The sequence below is a fragment of the Erythrolamprus reginae genome, chromosome 7, assembly GCF_031021105.1.
Source record: "Erythrolamprus reginae isolate rEryReg1 chromosome 7, rEryReg1.hap1, whole genome shotgun sequence".
NCBI lineage: Eukaryota > Metazoa > Chordata > Lepidosauria > Squamata > Dipsadidae > Erythrolamprus > Erythrolamprus reginae.
Window position 1 is genome coordinate 77,931,157 of NC_091956.1, and position 15,587 is coordinate 77,946,743.

General features: G+C 38.8%; 1 protein-coding gene across 9 annotated transcripts in view; it reads right to left on the minus strand.

Moving 5' to 3' along the window:
- NPNT (nephronectin) overlaps window positions 1–15,587 on the minus strand; it is a 79,293-nt gene that overhangs the window by 33,736 nt on the left and 29,970 nt on the right. For 2 of the 9 annotated variants that reach the window (XR_011559639.1, XM_070757902.1), the window contains exons 3-5: window positions 10,175–10,225; window positions 5,378–5,470; window positions 2,802–2,918 (exon numbers count right to left, since the gene is read on the minus strand). Coding sequence is in view for 7 of the 9 variants with exons in the window: in XM_070757902.1 (XP_070614003.1) it covers window positions 2,802–2,918; window positions 5,378–5,470; window positions 10,175–10,225 (261 nt within the window). In the remaining 2 variants the exon portion in view is untranslated. Of the gene's footprint in view, window positions 1–2,578; window positions 2,742–2,801; window positions 2,919–5,377; window positions 5,471–10,174; window positions 10,226–15,587 lie in introns of those variants that run through there. The other 7 variants (XR_011559640.1, XM_070757908.1, XM_070757903.1 and 4 more) reach the window with 6 other exon arrangements.

Genomic DNA, 15,587 nt, shown 5'->3' on the forward strand with positions numbered 1-15,587 from the left:
GCAGAGCAGTTCCTGGCTAAAATATACTGCTCAAAAAAATACAGAGAACATTCAAAGAACACATCCTAGATCTGAATGAATGAAATACAGTGTTCCCTCAATTTTCACAGGGGATGCAATCCGAGACCGCCCGCGAAAATCGAATTTCCGCGAAGTAGAGATGCGGAAGTAAATACACTATTTTTGGCTATGAACAGTATCACAAGCCTTCCCTTAATACTTTAAACCCCTAAACTGCAATTTTTCATTCCCTTAGCAACCATTTAGATTATTACTCACCATGTTTATTTATTAAAGTTTATTTTTTTAAAAATTATTAAAGGCGGACGAAAGTTTGGCGATGATGTATGACGTCATCGTGCGGGAAAAACCGTGGCATAGGGGGAAAAACAGCGAAGTATTTTTTAATTAATATTTTTGAAAAACCGTGGTATAGCCGTTTCGCGAAGTTTGAACCCGCGAAAATCGAGGGACCACTGTATTCTCATTGAATACTTTGCTCTGTACAAAGTTGAATGTGCACAACAGCATGTGAAATAGATTGTCAATCAGTGTCGCTTCCTAAGTGGACAATTTGATTTCACAGAAGTTTGATTTACTTGGGAGTTATATTGTGTTGTTTAAGTGTTCCATTTATTTATTTATTTTTGAGCAGTGTATATAATGAAGACCTAACAGTAGCCATTAACAATAAAATATAACCAGAGGTGGTATTTAGCCAGCTCGAACCGGTTCAGGCGAACCAGTAGTAGTGACCTATAAGTGGTCATAGGACTCTCTCCCGTCTATCTGCCCCGGCACTATGGCATCCTATTTAGGCACATTTGAAGCCGCACACACAAGCAAAGCACATGTGCAGACAGTAAGTGTGCACGCTCACATTTGTGAACCGGTAGTGAAAGTAACTGAATACCACCTCTCAATATAACTTCTTTTCAGATTCCATAAAATCAAAATATTGAACCACTTGCAGATAGATGAACTGGTCAGGCTTGGAGACATCATCCGTGCCAAGATCCAAACAGAGAGGTATAGAAGGACATGGCAAGTCTGCAATATTTAAACCCTTTTCAACTTCTCTTTGTTCTTGCCTGCCCTTATTTCTGCACGCTCCAAACAAAAGTTCATCTAGGGACAAGATAGCCATCTTCCCAACCATCAAAGAGATCTAAACTGTAGGGCCCATTCTCCCACTGATAATTACAGACTGCAAGGGCACCAGCAGAAAACAAAGGAGCTATTACCCTCACTTCAGCAGGTAACAATAAAAATGTTTTAAAGAACCTCAAGGACAATTTCCTGCACCGGAAGATGGGATAAAATATTGATCCCTGGTTAATTATTTATAATTAATAACTTGCATGGGTTATAACTTGGATCTTGTGAGTTATAGTTCCAAGTTAGTGTAATAACCTTTAGCAATACGTTTTCCTGTTGCAAAAGTCACATTTTCTGAATAAACTCTACAGAACATACAGCATTATTCTAAATGAACTTGCTATTCTCAAGATACGATGGCACTCCTGTGGATGGGATTTCTAGAAGTATACAGTGTTCCCTCGATTTTCGCGGGTTCGAACTTTGCAAAAAGTCTATACCACGGTTTTTCAAAAATATTAATTTAAAAATACTTCACAGGTTTTTTCCCTATACCACGGTTTTTCCCAGGTGATGACATCATATGTCATCGCCAAACTTTCGTCTGCCTTTAATAAATATTTTTTTTAAATAAACTTTAATAAATAAACACGATGAGTAATAATCTAAATGGTTGCTAAGGGAATGAGAAACTGCAATTTAGGGGTTTAAAGTGTTAAGGGAAGGTTTGTGATACTGTTCATAGCCAAAAATAGTGTATTTACTTCCGCATCTCTACTTCGCGGAAATTCGATTTTCGCGGGCGGTCTCGGAACGCATCCCCCGCGAAAATCGAGGGAACACTGTAATCCCAACAGATCTATAGAACTTCAGGCATGATTACTGTTGTCCCATGTATATTGTACTACCTGAAAAAATGCACCAAGCACCTGCTCAATTGTCACAGCTAGCAAACTTCTGGGAATGATCTAATTGTCTTCTTGAATAATATATTGTAAGCCACTAAGAAGTCTGCTGTACCTCTTAATCAAATATATCAAAGAGTAGATCTATCCATTCTTCTAGCTCATGTTTTCCTATTCTGTAGCATCTTAGATAGAATAGTTGTCTTTCTTATCTTTTGGTATTTTCTAGGTCTGACATTATCCAGCTACAACACTTCCTACTTATGTTCTTCTCAATCTCTAGGTGGAGCATCAAATCCTGGATTTTCTGCAAATCATAAGCCTTTTTTCTGAAATGTGTCAAGAGATGTTTACAGTAAACCTGTAAAGCTTCAAGACTGCCGTTAGTTATATTATGATTGCCACTGCTCATACTATACTGTGCATGCATTTTACATGCTAATACTAGCTCTACTGTTCCTGGAAGAGAGGCTGCCAGAGACATTAACAATTAATACAATTATGATGTTTACTCAACTTTATATAAGCAAGCAGCATTTTAACAATCAAAAAGGAGGGTAGAAAAAGTAGCATACATCTCAAAAGCTCTGAGCAGGAGAACAACCATAGGAAGAAAGTTGTGTGGAAGAGAATTGTTGGGAAGACAGGGTAGACCATCTTAAGGAAGTGTCAACGCTCAGTCTAATTGCATGCTGGCTATATTGCGGGCTTCGTTGTGGCAGCCAGTAGTTTGTTATCCTTTCAGCCTATTTGCAAAAGAGGTTTTCCACTGGTATTGAAGACGTGCAGGTGGACCACCTGAAATAAAAGGATTGTCCTCACCACTCCAAGGCAAATATGTGGCATGATCTTCCTCAGTGGTGAAAACAGGTGATTCACTGGACCAGTGTGGAGAGGTTGCAAACGGGTGTGCAGCTTCACAATGGAGGAGAAGGCATAACAGAAGTCAAATGACTGAAACTCAGCAACACAACATGGAACTTTATTAGAGGAAATGCCATTTTTTTGCACGTTACATTCAACTATCTCAGTTCTCTTTTAAAAGAGGAGCAGAAGTAGTTTAGGTTCAGGGGAAGAGTTAATCTAGCTGAATTTGCAGCACTAGCCTGAGAAGCCGCTGCTATACAAACCTTGAGAAGGTGAATCTTCTTGAAGTCAGAAGTTATTTGAACAGAGGAGCACATCTTCTACTACTGGAATACCCACCAATGATACAGAGTGCAACAGTTCAGATTTAAATGAAGTGAAAGCTTAAATTTAGAGAGAAACACAAGCTGAAGTGGTACAGCAAGGTCTTCAAACTTGGTAACTTTAAGACTTGTGGACTTCAACTCCCAGCAGCCAGCTGGGGAATTCTGGGAGTTGAAGTCCACAAGTCTTAAATTTGCCAAGTCTGTAGACTTCTGTGATAAGAGATTACCTGCTACAGAAATAGTTTTGTGATAGGCTGCATTGCATGCACACACAATCTCAATGTTCTGGGAATTCCTTTTGCCCCAAACTTTTGGCAATTCTTGCTTAGATTAGAAAGAAGGCTACAGAATAACATTAGTCATAGTACCCAAAGTAAAGGGAATATATAACACTATTATGGGAAGGAGAAGGAGAGGGAGGGGGTAAGGCAGGGAAGAGGCTAGCTGCTAGGAAAAAATGTGAGGACTCAAGAATCTTTCAGGCAAAGCTTAATACAGTGATACCTCATCTTACAAACGCCTTGTCATACAAACTTTTCGAGATACAAACCCGGGGTTTAAGATTTTTTTGCCTCTTCTTACAAACTATTTTCACCTTACAAACCCACCACCGCCGCTGGGATGTCCCGCCTCTGGACTTCCGTTGCCAGCGAAGCACCCATTTTTACACTGCTGAGGCTCCCCTCCATGGGAAACACCACCTCCGGACTTCCGTGTTTTTGTGATGCTGCAGGGAAATCCCAGCAGGGGAATCCCAGCAGTGCAAAAATTGGTGTTTCACTGGTAACGGAAGTCCGGAGGTGGGTTTCCCCAGCGAAGGGAGCATCAGTGAAATCGCAGCATCACAAAAACACAGAGGTCCGGAGGTGGGATTTCGAGGACTTTGGGTTTTTTGCGATGCTGCGATTTCACTGATGCTCCCTTCGCTGGGAAACCCCACCTCCAGACGTCCGTTGCCAGCAAAGCGCTCGTTTTTGCGATGCTGGGATTCCCCTGCTGGGATTCCCCTGCAGCATCGCAAAAACACAGAAGTCAGGAGGTGGGGTTTCCCATGGAGGGGAACCTCAGGGGAATTCCAGCAGCGCAAAAACGGGCACTTTGGCTGGCAAAAGGGGTGAATTCTGGGCTTGCACGCATTAATCGCTTTTCCATTGATTCCTGTGAGAAACATTGTTTCGTCTTACAAACTTTTCACCTTAAGAACCTCGTCCCGGAACCAATTAAGTTTGTAAGACAAGGTATCACTGTATATCTGTAAGTTTTAAAAAACATTTAGAATTCACTAAGCTATGGAAAGTGAGAAACAATTCCCAGGAAACACATTTCCTGTTTCACCAACTTTCCCAACTTGTCAGATATTCTAAAATGTTCCTTTGACTTTCTATCAGAAGCTTCAGAAATCTTTATTAGAATTTATGAAAACAGAGAATAAGCAGGCATACATGTCACTTAGTCGGACTTTTCTTCATTCGATGGAATGAATTTTATTTCTATTTAAATTATTTTAGCATATGGATTTCTTTGCTTAGTTTTTGAGAAAGGAGTCCTGGTAATAGCAATTCGTGTTAAGTTCCCACTTAAACTGTAAATATTTGTGAAAGGTTGTGCTTGGCCGAACTAAGTGACAAAAATTTGAACAAATATTTGTAAGAGAAAATACAAATTCTCACTCAGTTCAAATTTGCCAAAGGGGAAAATAGTGTGACACATAAATCCTGCCAAAATTCTCCTTTTTCTGTCCCCAGATTACCAAAAAATGGGTTAGATTCCCCTTTTGAAAACTATCCCCATTTTTCTATTTGGGGCAATCAGGATATTTAATTAAGGGTTGGAAATAAAAAAATTCCTTAAGCTCACTTTGGGAGTGGAGACTTTGATTTGCCCTCAAACCAATGGAAATAAGGAGAAAATATCAAAGTTTCCATAATGGTTCACTGTCATTTGATAAAAAATGCCATTGATCCTGATTATCATTAAATCAAATGGCCATTATCTTTGTCCCAGAGAATGAATGAAGCTGTACCTCTGCAATATAAATTACTTTTCCTTTATAATTCTGATAAGAATCAGAATACAGTATTATCAGATATTAGCTATGATGAAAACAAAACAATTAACTGAAGTTTTATAAAGTTTTATTGAGTTTTATTTGTTTTTATTTCCCTTTTTTTGTTTCCTTACCTTGGTTGCATATTTTCCCAGTGTATCCTGGATGGCATTTGCATTTGTTTGGACCAATACATTCGCCATGCTTACATCCAGGTTGACAAACAGCTGTGAATACCCAAAAAGAAAGCTATTATTATTCTTTAAAATTAAAACGCACACAAATTAAAGATATTAAATTCATTTTCATGATCTGTGCAGCTGTTGTATTTTGTTACCTGCTCTTATTCTTGTTTTAAGCTTTGTTTTGAGAAATTAAAAAACAGAACAGCAAGGTCTTCTCTAATTGTAATAAAAGATATACAGTGTTCCCTCAATTTTCGCGGGTTCGAACTTCGCGAAAAGTCTACCACGGTTTTTCAAAAATATTAATTAAAAAATACTTCGCGGTTTTCTCCCCTATACCACTTTTTTTCTGCCCGATGACATCATATGTCATCGCCAAACATTCGTCCACCTTTAATAAATATTTTTTTTAATAAACTTTAATAAATAAACATGGTGAGTAATAATTTAAATGGTTGCTAAGGGAATGGAAAATTGCAATTTAGGGGTTTAAAGTGTTAAGAGAAGGCTTGTGATACTGTTCATAGCCAAAAATAGTGTATTTACTTCCGCATCTCTACTTCGCGGAAATTCGACTTTCGCGGGCGGTCTCGGAACGCATCCTTCGCGAAAATCGAGGGAACACTGTACAAGAGTCCTCGGAGAGGGGTGGCATACAAATCCAATTAAATAAATAAATAAATAAACAAACAAATAAACAATACCCTTTATTAGAGTTAGAACAGTGAAGTAGTACAGCCTTCCAGTACTGTATGTTTCTACTACAATACTTCACCTCTAGACACATTTTCCCAAAGAGGGAACATAAAGCTGAGTTATTTATAAACAAAAAATCATAAACAAAAACGGTCTCTTGCCAAAAAAATGTTAACTTTTGCCACAATCTTTCTTTGGTGTATATGTATTTAAATACGAAATCTTAACTATATTTTGCCATGTAAAGAAATAAAAAAATTGAAACAAAGGCAAGTTGATAATCAAGAGTGTCAGAATTAAGACCCTTGAGTAGGGTGGGTGGAGAGGCAGGGGCTGCTCCCAGGAATATTACTATAGGTTGCAGCCTTTAGTGCATCACTAATCCTTCTGCCATGGTGAATAAACAGAAACTGCAAGGAGATTGATTTTAATTAAATGCAAAGTAAGCTTATCCTTCAACAACACTTTGTTAGACTTGCATTTAACAAGGTGGCAAGTTCTATCAAAAACATCCCTATATATATGATAAGAAAAACAGAAAAAAATTAGAATGCTGTGGATTGAGAATGACCCAATTTAAATTTCCTGTAAATATGACCGTATGAAGAATCATACATCCAGATTAAAGGACTACCTATAGCGTGGGAGCAATTTAAAGCAAGGACTGAAAACTGAATGTTCTTTCTAATTATGGAGCTATACCTGATAATCTTTGCTTGCTGACAAGAAATACTGTACTAATATAACTAATACATTTTACTGATTAAATGTATGACCTTCTAAAGGATATTCTTTATTCCAGATGTTTATGACCTCAAAATTACAATGGCTGGAACTGCACGTTTACAGTTTGTTAATATGCTTTCAGAAATCTTTACTGTAGGCTGTTGTGGTTAGCTCTGGCCCTGCTCCTGCCCCAAGGACTGTGGATGTGGGGGAGCCATCCACATGCTGCAGGCCTGTTTTGCCCCCGGTGGAATCTGATGATGAAAGCTCCTCTGACCAAGAAGACATGAGTGACCGGGAGGAGGAGAGTGTGGCAGACAGCTCAGAAGGAGATCAATTATCTAGCTCCTCCTTGGATTCGGAACAAGAGTTAATGATACAGCATAGGCAGCAACAACTGAGAGATTATTATAAAAGAAAATGAGGCCACCTGTGGTTGGGTGGGGCTGTGGTCATTAGTGAGGCTGCTATAAATAGCAGCCTGTGGGTTTGGCCATTGTGGAGGATTACCTGATCGTTGTGTTTTGTGACCGCTTTACTGACTTTAACTTTTTGTGTGCTGATTTTTCCCCGCTTTGAAACTAAACCAGAGCAAAGTGTGTTTCACTTTGTGAAAGAAGGACTGTGAATTGCCTCACAGCTGCAAGCTAAGTATCACAGAACTGATAAGGAACTTGTACAAATTACCAGTTTGTTTGGAGACTAGTGCTCTTTGCTATGCAAAAAGAGGGCTTAGTTTAAGTGAATTTTCATTATAAAGAACATTGTTTTGAATTTTCAAACGTGTGTGTGTGTGTCTGAAATTTGTACCTGTGAATTTTGGGGAGGATTCTACCAGAGAGCCCGACAGAACATAGGCAGGTGGTTTTTAAACTTTGAGCAGTTCAACATGCAATCTTTTCTTCTATCGTCTTGGAATGACAGTGCCAAATGCAGGGAAAATAATATTCTGTCTATTTTAAATATAGCAGGCATTAGAATTCCAGAGAGATTTTCAACTGCTTAAATCATTGCTACTTTAGATTAGAGTTGTAAATGAACCAGCCCTGCAAATAATGCATTACATTACATTTTGAAAGTGTTATTTTATTGCACTTGTGGACAAAAATATCTCCAATGCCCAGAAGTTAAGCTACTTGGATTTTTCACGTAATAGTACATCTATACTGTAAATCAAGATAATATATGGGGAACATTCCTTAGCGTAGTACATAATATTGGAATGCCTCCAGAAAGTTCAGTGGAATTATTCAGACAGTAATATCTGAAGCAGATTCTCAAATACTATGGCAAGCAAACAAGTTGACACTGATTTGGAAACAAAGCCACCCATAATTTTGGAAATATCCAGATAAATTAAAACCTAATTTTCTCTTGAAATATCTGGGCATGGACATCAGTCCAGATAAGCCCTGGGCTCAAATCCATTCTAGGATTCATTGCTCTATCTTCTGCAACAATTAGAGGTGGGAAATTTGATTTTTAATGGGAGCAATTAAAACTTTTTAAGATATTCACTTTTTGAATAGTATCAATTATGAGTCACGGTGGGGGGAAGTCAGGATTTTAGAGATGCTTAGGTGGGACATGGCCAAAAAAAAGGGGTTGGGGACCACTGAATTGGAAGATCAGAAGAAATCTCAAAATTATCATCGTAGCCCTTGAAGGAATAATATTATCCCTGTAGAGAATCCTCATCTCAACTTCTGTATTAAATGTTGATGTAAGTTTTTAAAAGAATGATTATTACAGCAATATCCTACATAAGTGGCAACATAGGGACTGATTTCACTCATAGGAAGTCTCCTGCACCCAAAAATACTGGGTATCCTTCTCCTATATTCAGTCCAAATGGCACTCTTGGTGCTAACAACCCCACCCTATACATAGTTGTATACTTGTAGGCCAAATTCCAATATTCACTTGGATGTATAAAAAGAATAGTATAAAGAATTTTTCGGAGGAATATATAACCCAGATTGCAATTGGATGAGTTTGGATTAATGGGTTTAATGTTGGGTATTTTTAAGTCTTGGGTTTTAGGGCGGGGTGCGTAATTTTATTTGTATTTTTTGTTATTTATTTTATGCTGCAAACTGCCCTGAATCCCCTGGAGAAGGGCGGCCTAGAAATGTGATAAATAAATAAAATAAATAAACTGCTAGAAATTCAATCCTAACAGATCTGGAAAGTCACTGGTTGAGCATAGCTATTGTGTGTTTATTTATTTATTTATTGGATTTGTATGCCGTCCCTCTTCAGAGACTCGGGGCGGCTAACAGCAACAATAAAACAGTGTATAATAGTAATCTGATACTAAAACCGATTAAAAACCCATTAATATAAAAACCAAACATACATACATACATACCATGCATAGAATTGTAAAGGCCTAAGGGGAAAGAGGATCTCAATTTCCCCATGCCTGACGGCAGAGGTGGGTTTTAAGTAGCTTACGAAAGGCAAGGAGGGTGGGGGCAATTCTAATCTCCGGGGGGAGTTGGTTCCAGAGGGCCAGGGCCGCCACAGAGAAGACTCTTCCCCTGGGTCCCGCCAAGCAACATTGTTTAGTTGACGGGACCCAAAGAAGATCCACTCTGTGGGACCTAACTGGTCGCTGGGATTCATGCAGCAGAAGGCGGTCCCTGAGATAATCTGGTCCGGTGCCATGAAGGTGTTGCTGGGCAGTTGCAGATGTCATGGGGATAATAGCTATTAGCTTGATGGCAGTATGACTGCCACTGAAGGCCAACTTGGGCAGGTAGTGGGCTTTCCCATGAAGCTGATTGGCAAGTGTTGGAAGAGTTGCTATCCTAGATGAGCCAACAGTACAATCCAGCAGGACACCACATATGCTATATTCACCTCTGGTTCACCTTTGGATACCTAGATAGGACCCAGCCAGATACAATAAGAAATATTTCTAAGGAAATATTCATAGCAAAATTTCTTCATAACAAAATTTCACGGTATTCCCAGGTAATCATATACAACAATGGTAGCTTGGACTTTATTTTTGACAGTGATTCATATAGACATTTGCATGCAATGATACTGAAATAAATGACAATGATACAGTATAGCATTGTTTAAAATTGTAAATTGATAAACAGCATAAAACAGATTTTCCTGGTATCTTATCTATAAAACTGAAAGTGATGCCACAATTGATTCATATTAGTTGGCAAATCTTCCACTGTGTTTCATTGCCTTAAAATAGTAAATAAAACTGAGTTCACATAAAATGTTATTTCCCCAAATTATCAGTTACAGCTCCAAATCATCATTGTGCCAAAATTATTTTAAGAAATATGTTCAGCTAACCTTTGGGTTGGCACCTTATCCTGGCTATTCTCTGCCTTAAGATGTAGAAAGCTGCAAAACAAATTTCCATAAAAAGCAATTCAAGCTGTTTTTTAAAAAAATATTCCTGTAAGGAGGGTGAACTTGGATGGTATTTTATCAACTTGCTACATTCCTGCAGACTTACACACACAGAGCGAACATTCTTATTTTTTTTTTCTGAAACAAAAAATAATAAACAAACTGGGACACATGTAAAAAGAGAATACCTTATAAGTCATTAATTTGCTAAGAGGGTTTGCAATGAGATACAGTCTGTATAAAAGTTAACAAAAAGTAATTGTGTCCTGTTGTTCTTTTTTTCACTTATTAAAACTCCAAAGGTAGTGAAACAGGCCCCCTAATCTCACCATACAATACACTGTGGTATAACAGTCTATTCCAACATTCCAGTATAATTGAAATATTTAGAATAAAATTTCTTTTAAAGAAACAGTATCATTTTTTTATCCAACCAAAGCATCAGTTTTTAACCCAATTGACATCACTTACAAATTTAACAAAAATAACAAAGAACTTTGGGCATCTTAGACAACAGAGGTCCTCAAATATGGCCACTTGAAGACTTGTGGACTTCAACTCTTCAAGTCCACAAGTCTTCAAGTGGCCAAGTTTGGAGACCCTGCTTTAAGTCCACAAAAGTTAAAGACAACGTAGTCACTGGATGCCATAAAACCTTTAACATCTATTCATTTAGGCATTTTAGTTTTATCAATTGTGAGACGATTGATCATTAAAATTGTTGCCTTTTTAATACATTGGATTAAAACAATTAATGGATTGGTTTTTTGTTTGTTTGGCATTGGCTTGTGTGATATGTCAATGTAACCATTGTTGTTTGTGAACTAGGATTTATGCTTTAGAATTTTGCCTGGACTAGGCTATTATGGCTTTTTCAACAACTTATAAGTTAGCCATAATTTTTTTTAAAAAACCAATAGTTAAGATGGTAGAATTGGGAAGGTCCAGCATCAACTGATTCTAAGATGCACATGAAAGTTCACCTTGAACTCCTAGAGATAAAGTGGGATAAAAAGCAAAATAAGGTTAGCGGTAATAATAAAAAGGCACTCCGTGGACAAGGGGCATGCAACCCAAATTGGTTTAAAAGGCTGCGATTGATCATTTGCTGCAGTTGAAGCATTGCGTGATTTTAGCTTTTCAATGTCCCAAAAATTGAAATTAAACTGAAATGCTAGAGAAGAAACACAATAGCAATAGCACTTGGATTTGTATATCACTCCATAATGCTTTACAGTCCTTTCTAAGCGGTTTCAGAATCAACATTGTTGGTTTTGACCTTTAAAGCCCTTCATGGCACTGGACCAGAATATCTCCGAGACCGCCTGCTGCCGCACGAATCCCAGCGACCAATTAGGTCCCACAGAGTGGGCCTTCTCTGGGTCCCGTCAACTAAACAATGTCGGTTGGCGGGCCCCAGGGGAAGAGCCTTCTCTGTGGCAGCCCCGGCCCTCTGGAACCAACTCCCCCCAGAGATTAGAACTGCCCCTACTCTCCTTGCCTTTCGTAAGCTCCTTAAGACCCACCTTTGTCGTCAGGCATGGGGGAACTGAGACATCTCCCCCGGGCATATACAATTTATGAATGGTATGTTTGTATGTATGTGTGTTTAGAAAATGGGGTTTTTAAATATTTTCAAACAGTAATTTAGATTTGTTGTAAATTGTTTTCACTTTGTTGTGAGCTGCCTCGAGTCTGCGGAGAGGGGTGGCATACAAATCTAAATAATAAATAAATAAAAATAAATAAAATAAACATATTGCCCCCAACAATCTGGGTCCTCATTTTATCCACCTCGGAAGGATTTAAGGCTGAGTCAATCGAACTGCTGGCAGTCGGCAAAATTAGCCTGCAATACTGCATTCTAACCACTGTACCACCACAGCTCTGTAGCATTTCAGTTTAATTTCAATTTCAGTTATTAAAAATAATGTAATTCGAGATCTAGGAAAAAGGAGTAAGTTCTGACCTAGATCTCGTTTAGGCAGAAGAGCAAACTATGGTCCAAAGTTTTGTGAACCAGCAATGAAGAAAAGACAGGTTCCTGTTCTCTTTCCTTCTCATGTATGAAGAGCGTTTGCTTGCTCCTGCTGTTTACTTGTGCATCATGAAAGTAAGTCAGAAAAGCAAAATTCCTAGCAAGCACAAATCTTGTCACAATAGATACTGTTTCCTAAAAATGCAATGCATATTCCCTTTGAAATTTTGCCAAAGTACATTAGACTTTTTCAAAATATCATTAGAGAGGAGGGGAAAACGAATAACAGAATCTCATTCTTTTCAGTGCAAACATAATAATGCAGTTCTGTATTAGTTCAGCTTTCAGATTCATAAACTAAAACTTAGAGTGAAAATAACCACCCTATATTGTACTTCTTCTCTCTCTTTTTTTTTTGTAATGTAAAAATTTTATACTCTGGAACAGAGCGTGATCAGAGCTAAAAACCTGATTCTCAGAATAAGCTACCTTAAATTAATATACAGAATTGCATTAAAAACATAATAATTCTTCTCCCCGTCCCCAAAATAATGTTTTCCCCTTCCATTATATCTTTTGGCAACAGTCAAAAACAAATTCCACAGTTAATAATAAACATGCATTAAAAGGAATATTAATATTTTGAAAGGGCAGAATTTAGCAAGTAGTTTTAGCCCCAAAGCATAACAAAGAAACAGTTCTCAAGCATTGTTTTTTATTCCTGCAGCGAAAGGGCAGAAGCATGCAAAGGGTTAAATTGGGCTTTTTTAATGAATCTCTCTATAAAGTTTGCCTGCATTTTAGTGAAGTAGTTAAGCAAAGTCAGTGTTTTGCAAGCATTTTCATGATCAAAGGGGTTTTCATGATGTTGGCTTAAAAAGTAATTTTAAGAACAGAAATGGAAGATGAGCAGCCTTTGAAGCTGATATGAAGCTTTCTGGCTGTGGCAAACTATTGTAGCCCTACAATACATTGCCTTAAATTTCTGGGTTGGCAATGAAGCGACCCGTTAGGTCCCACAGAGTTGGCCTTCTCCGGGTTCCATCGACGAAACAATGTCGTCTTGTGGGACCCAGGGGAAGAGCCTTCTCTGCGGTGGCCCCCCGACCCTCTGGAATCAACCCCCCCCCCCAGAGATTAGGATTTCCCCCACCCTCCTTGCCTTTCGCAAACTCCTTAAAACCCACCTTTGCCGTCAGACATGGGGAAATTGATTCCCGCAGGCCGTTTCCCGTTTTATGAAAAGTTTGTCTGAGATGTATGATTGTTTTTTATACGTAGGGTTTAAATTACTTTTTTATTGTTGGATTTGTATCATGTGTTATGTTGTGAGCCGCTCCGAGTCTCCGGAGAGGGGCGGCATACAAATCGAATAAATCTAATCTAATCTAAATCTGATCGCAGGAAGTCCTCACTTACCATCCACAACAGAGGCCGGGAACCCTATTATGAAGTGGCATAGTCATTAAGTGGGATATCTCATGCGACTGTGACTTAAAACTTTCTGCTAGCTTCCCCATCAAATCTGCTTGTTGGAAATCGGCTGTGAACGTTGCAAATGGTGATCGCATGACCACAAGATTCTATATCAGTGATAGCTTTACTTTTTCCCCTTGGGTGACGAAAGAGCGTGGGTGTCGCCCATGCATGAGTGCCCATGTCCATAATTCAATGCCTGGGGAGGGCAAAAACAGCTTCCCCCACCCCCTGGGGGCCCTCTGGAGGCCAGAAACGGCCTGTTTCCCAACTTCTGATGAGCCCAGTAGGCTCGTGTTTCACTCTCCCCAGGCTCCAAAGGCTTCCCTGCAGCCATGAAAGGGTTAAAATACCCTTCCCCATCCCCCTGGAGGCTCTCTAGAAGACAAAAACACCCTCCCAAAGCCTCTAAAAATAAGCTGGCTGGCACAACATGCATGTTGGAGCTGAGCTAGGGTAACAGCTTGTGTGCCAGCAGATATGGTTCTGCCTGCCAGCTGTGGCACCCATGCCATAGGTTCACCATCACTGTTCTATATTCATATTGGTTGCCAAGCATCTAAATCAGGGGTGTCAAATTCGTATCCCATAGATTGGATGCATCCCACACTGGCCATACCCACCCCCGGTTTAATAAAGGGGGGAGGCGGAAGTTACGATTCATCGTGCCGCACGAATCCCAGCAACCAGTTAGGTCCCACAGAGTTGGCCTTCTCCGGGTCCCGTCAACTAAACAATGTCGTTTGGCGGGACCCAGGGGAAGAGCTTTCTCTGTGGCGGCCCCGACCCTTTGGAACCAACTCCCCCCGGATATCAGAGTTGCCCCCACCCTCCTTGCCTTTTGTAAGCTCCTTAAAACACATCTCTGTCGTCAGGCATGGGGAAATTGAGACTTTCCCTCCCCCTAGGCTTATAAAATTTATGCATGGTATGTCAGTATGTATGATTGGTTTCTAAATTGGGGTTTTAAATTAACTTAAATATTAGATTTGTTTACATTGTACTATTATTGCTGTTAGCCGCCCCGAGTCTGCGGAGAGGGGCGGCATAAATATCTGATTAATAAATAAATGTATCAAGTTTGTCACCCCTGATCTAAATCATGATCACTGTAATGGCCACAAGACCTTTGTTTAAAGCACTGTCATGATTTCAAATGGTCACTAAACAAGTGATTGATAAATCTAGGACTACCTGTAGTTTTTGTGGACCTTAAAACATATGACATGTTCTTAGGATGCTTATATTAATGTGAAATATGCTTCAAAAGCCAGAGAGTGCTTTCTTGTGCTTTTACTACAAAGTGTGCATCATTAACCATGCAATCATACGCCGATTTGTTCAGAAGGAAGTTTTAACAATTAGAGTCACTTATCTTGTTTAGACTTGGTTTGTTAAGCTACGATTTGTTGAACAAGCCACAATTTGCTGAGTCAAGTATTTGCAACGTGTTAAAGTCAACCACATGGGTTACAACTTGTAATTGTTGGATTCATGCAATACAGCAAGTGAAACCAATCAAGCAAATGAATATTTGTGTTAGCACACTTTATTTCTTTATGATTTGCATTTCAATAACATACATGCTCTACTAAAACAAATAAACCATGTTTAGGCTTGGAATCTTCTATAATTGAAGCCACTTGGTCCTTGTAGCTTCTTCTCTAAGTGTTTAGCTAGATGTAAAAAAAATTGCAATTTTATTTTGCAGAAATGTCAATATTTTCAATAAGTGGGGTTTTGTTCTAAAAAGCAAAAATATTAATAAAAAAGCTAAAAATTAAAATCAGAAACTGAACTGACTATTTCCTGTACATATTTGCTTTCCACAAATTACTTTAGCCAACTCACAGTTAGTTTTAAATAAGGCAGTGAATCATACTAAAGGTAGGATTGTTG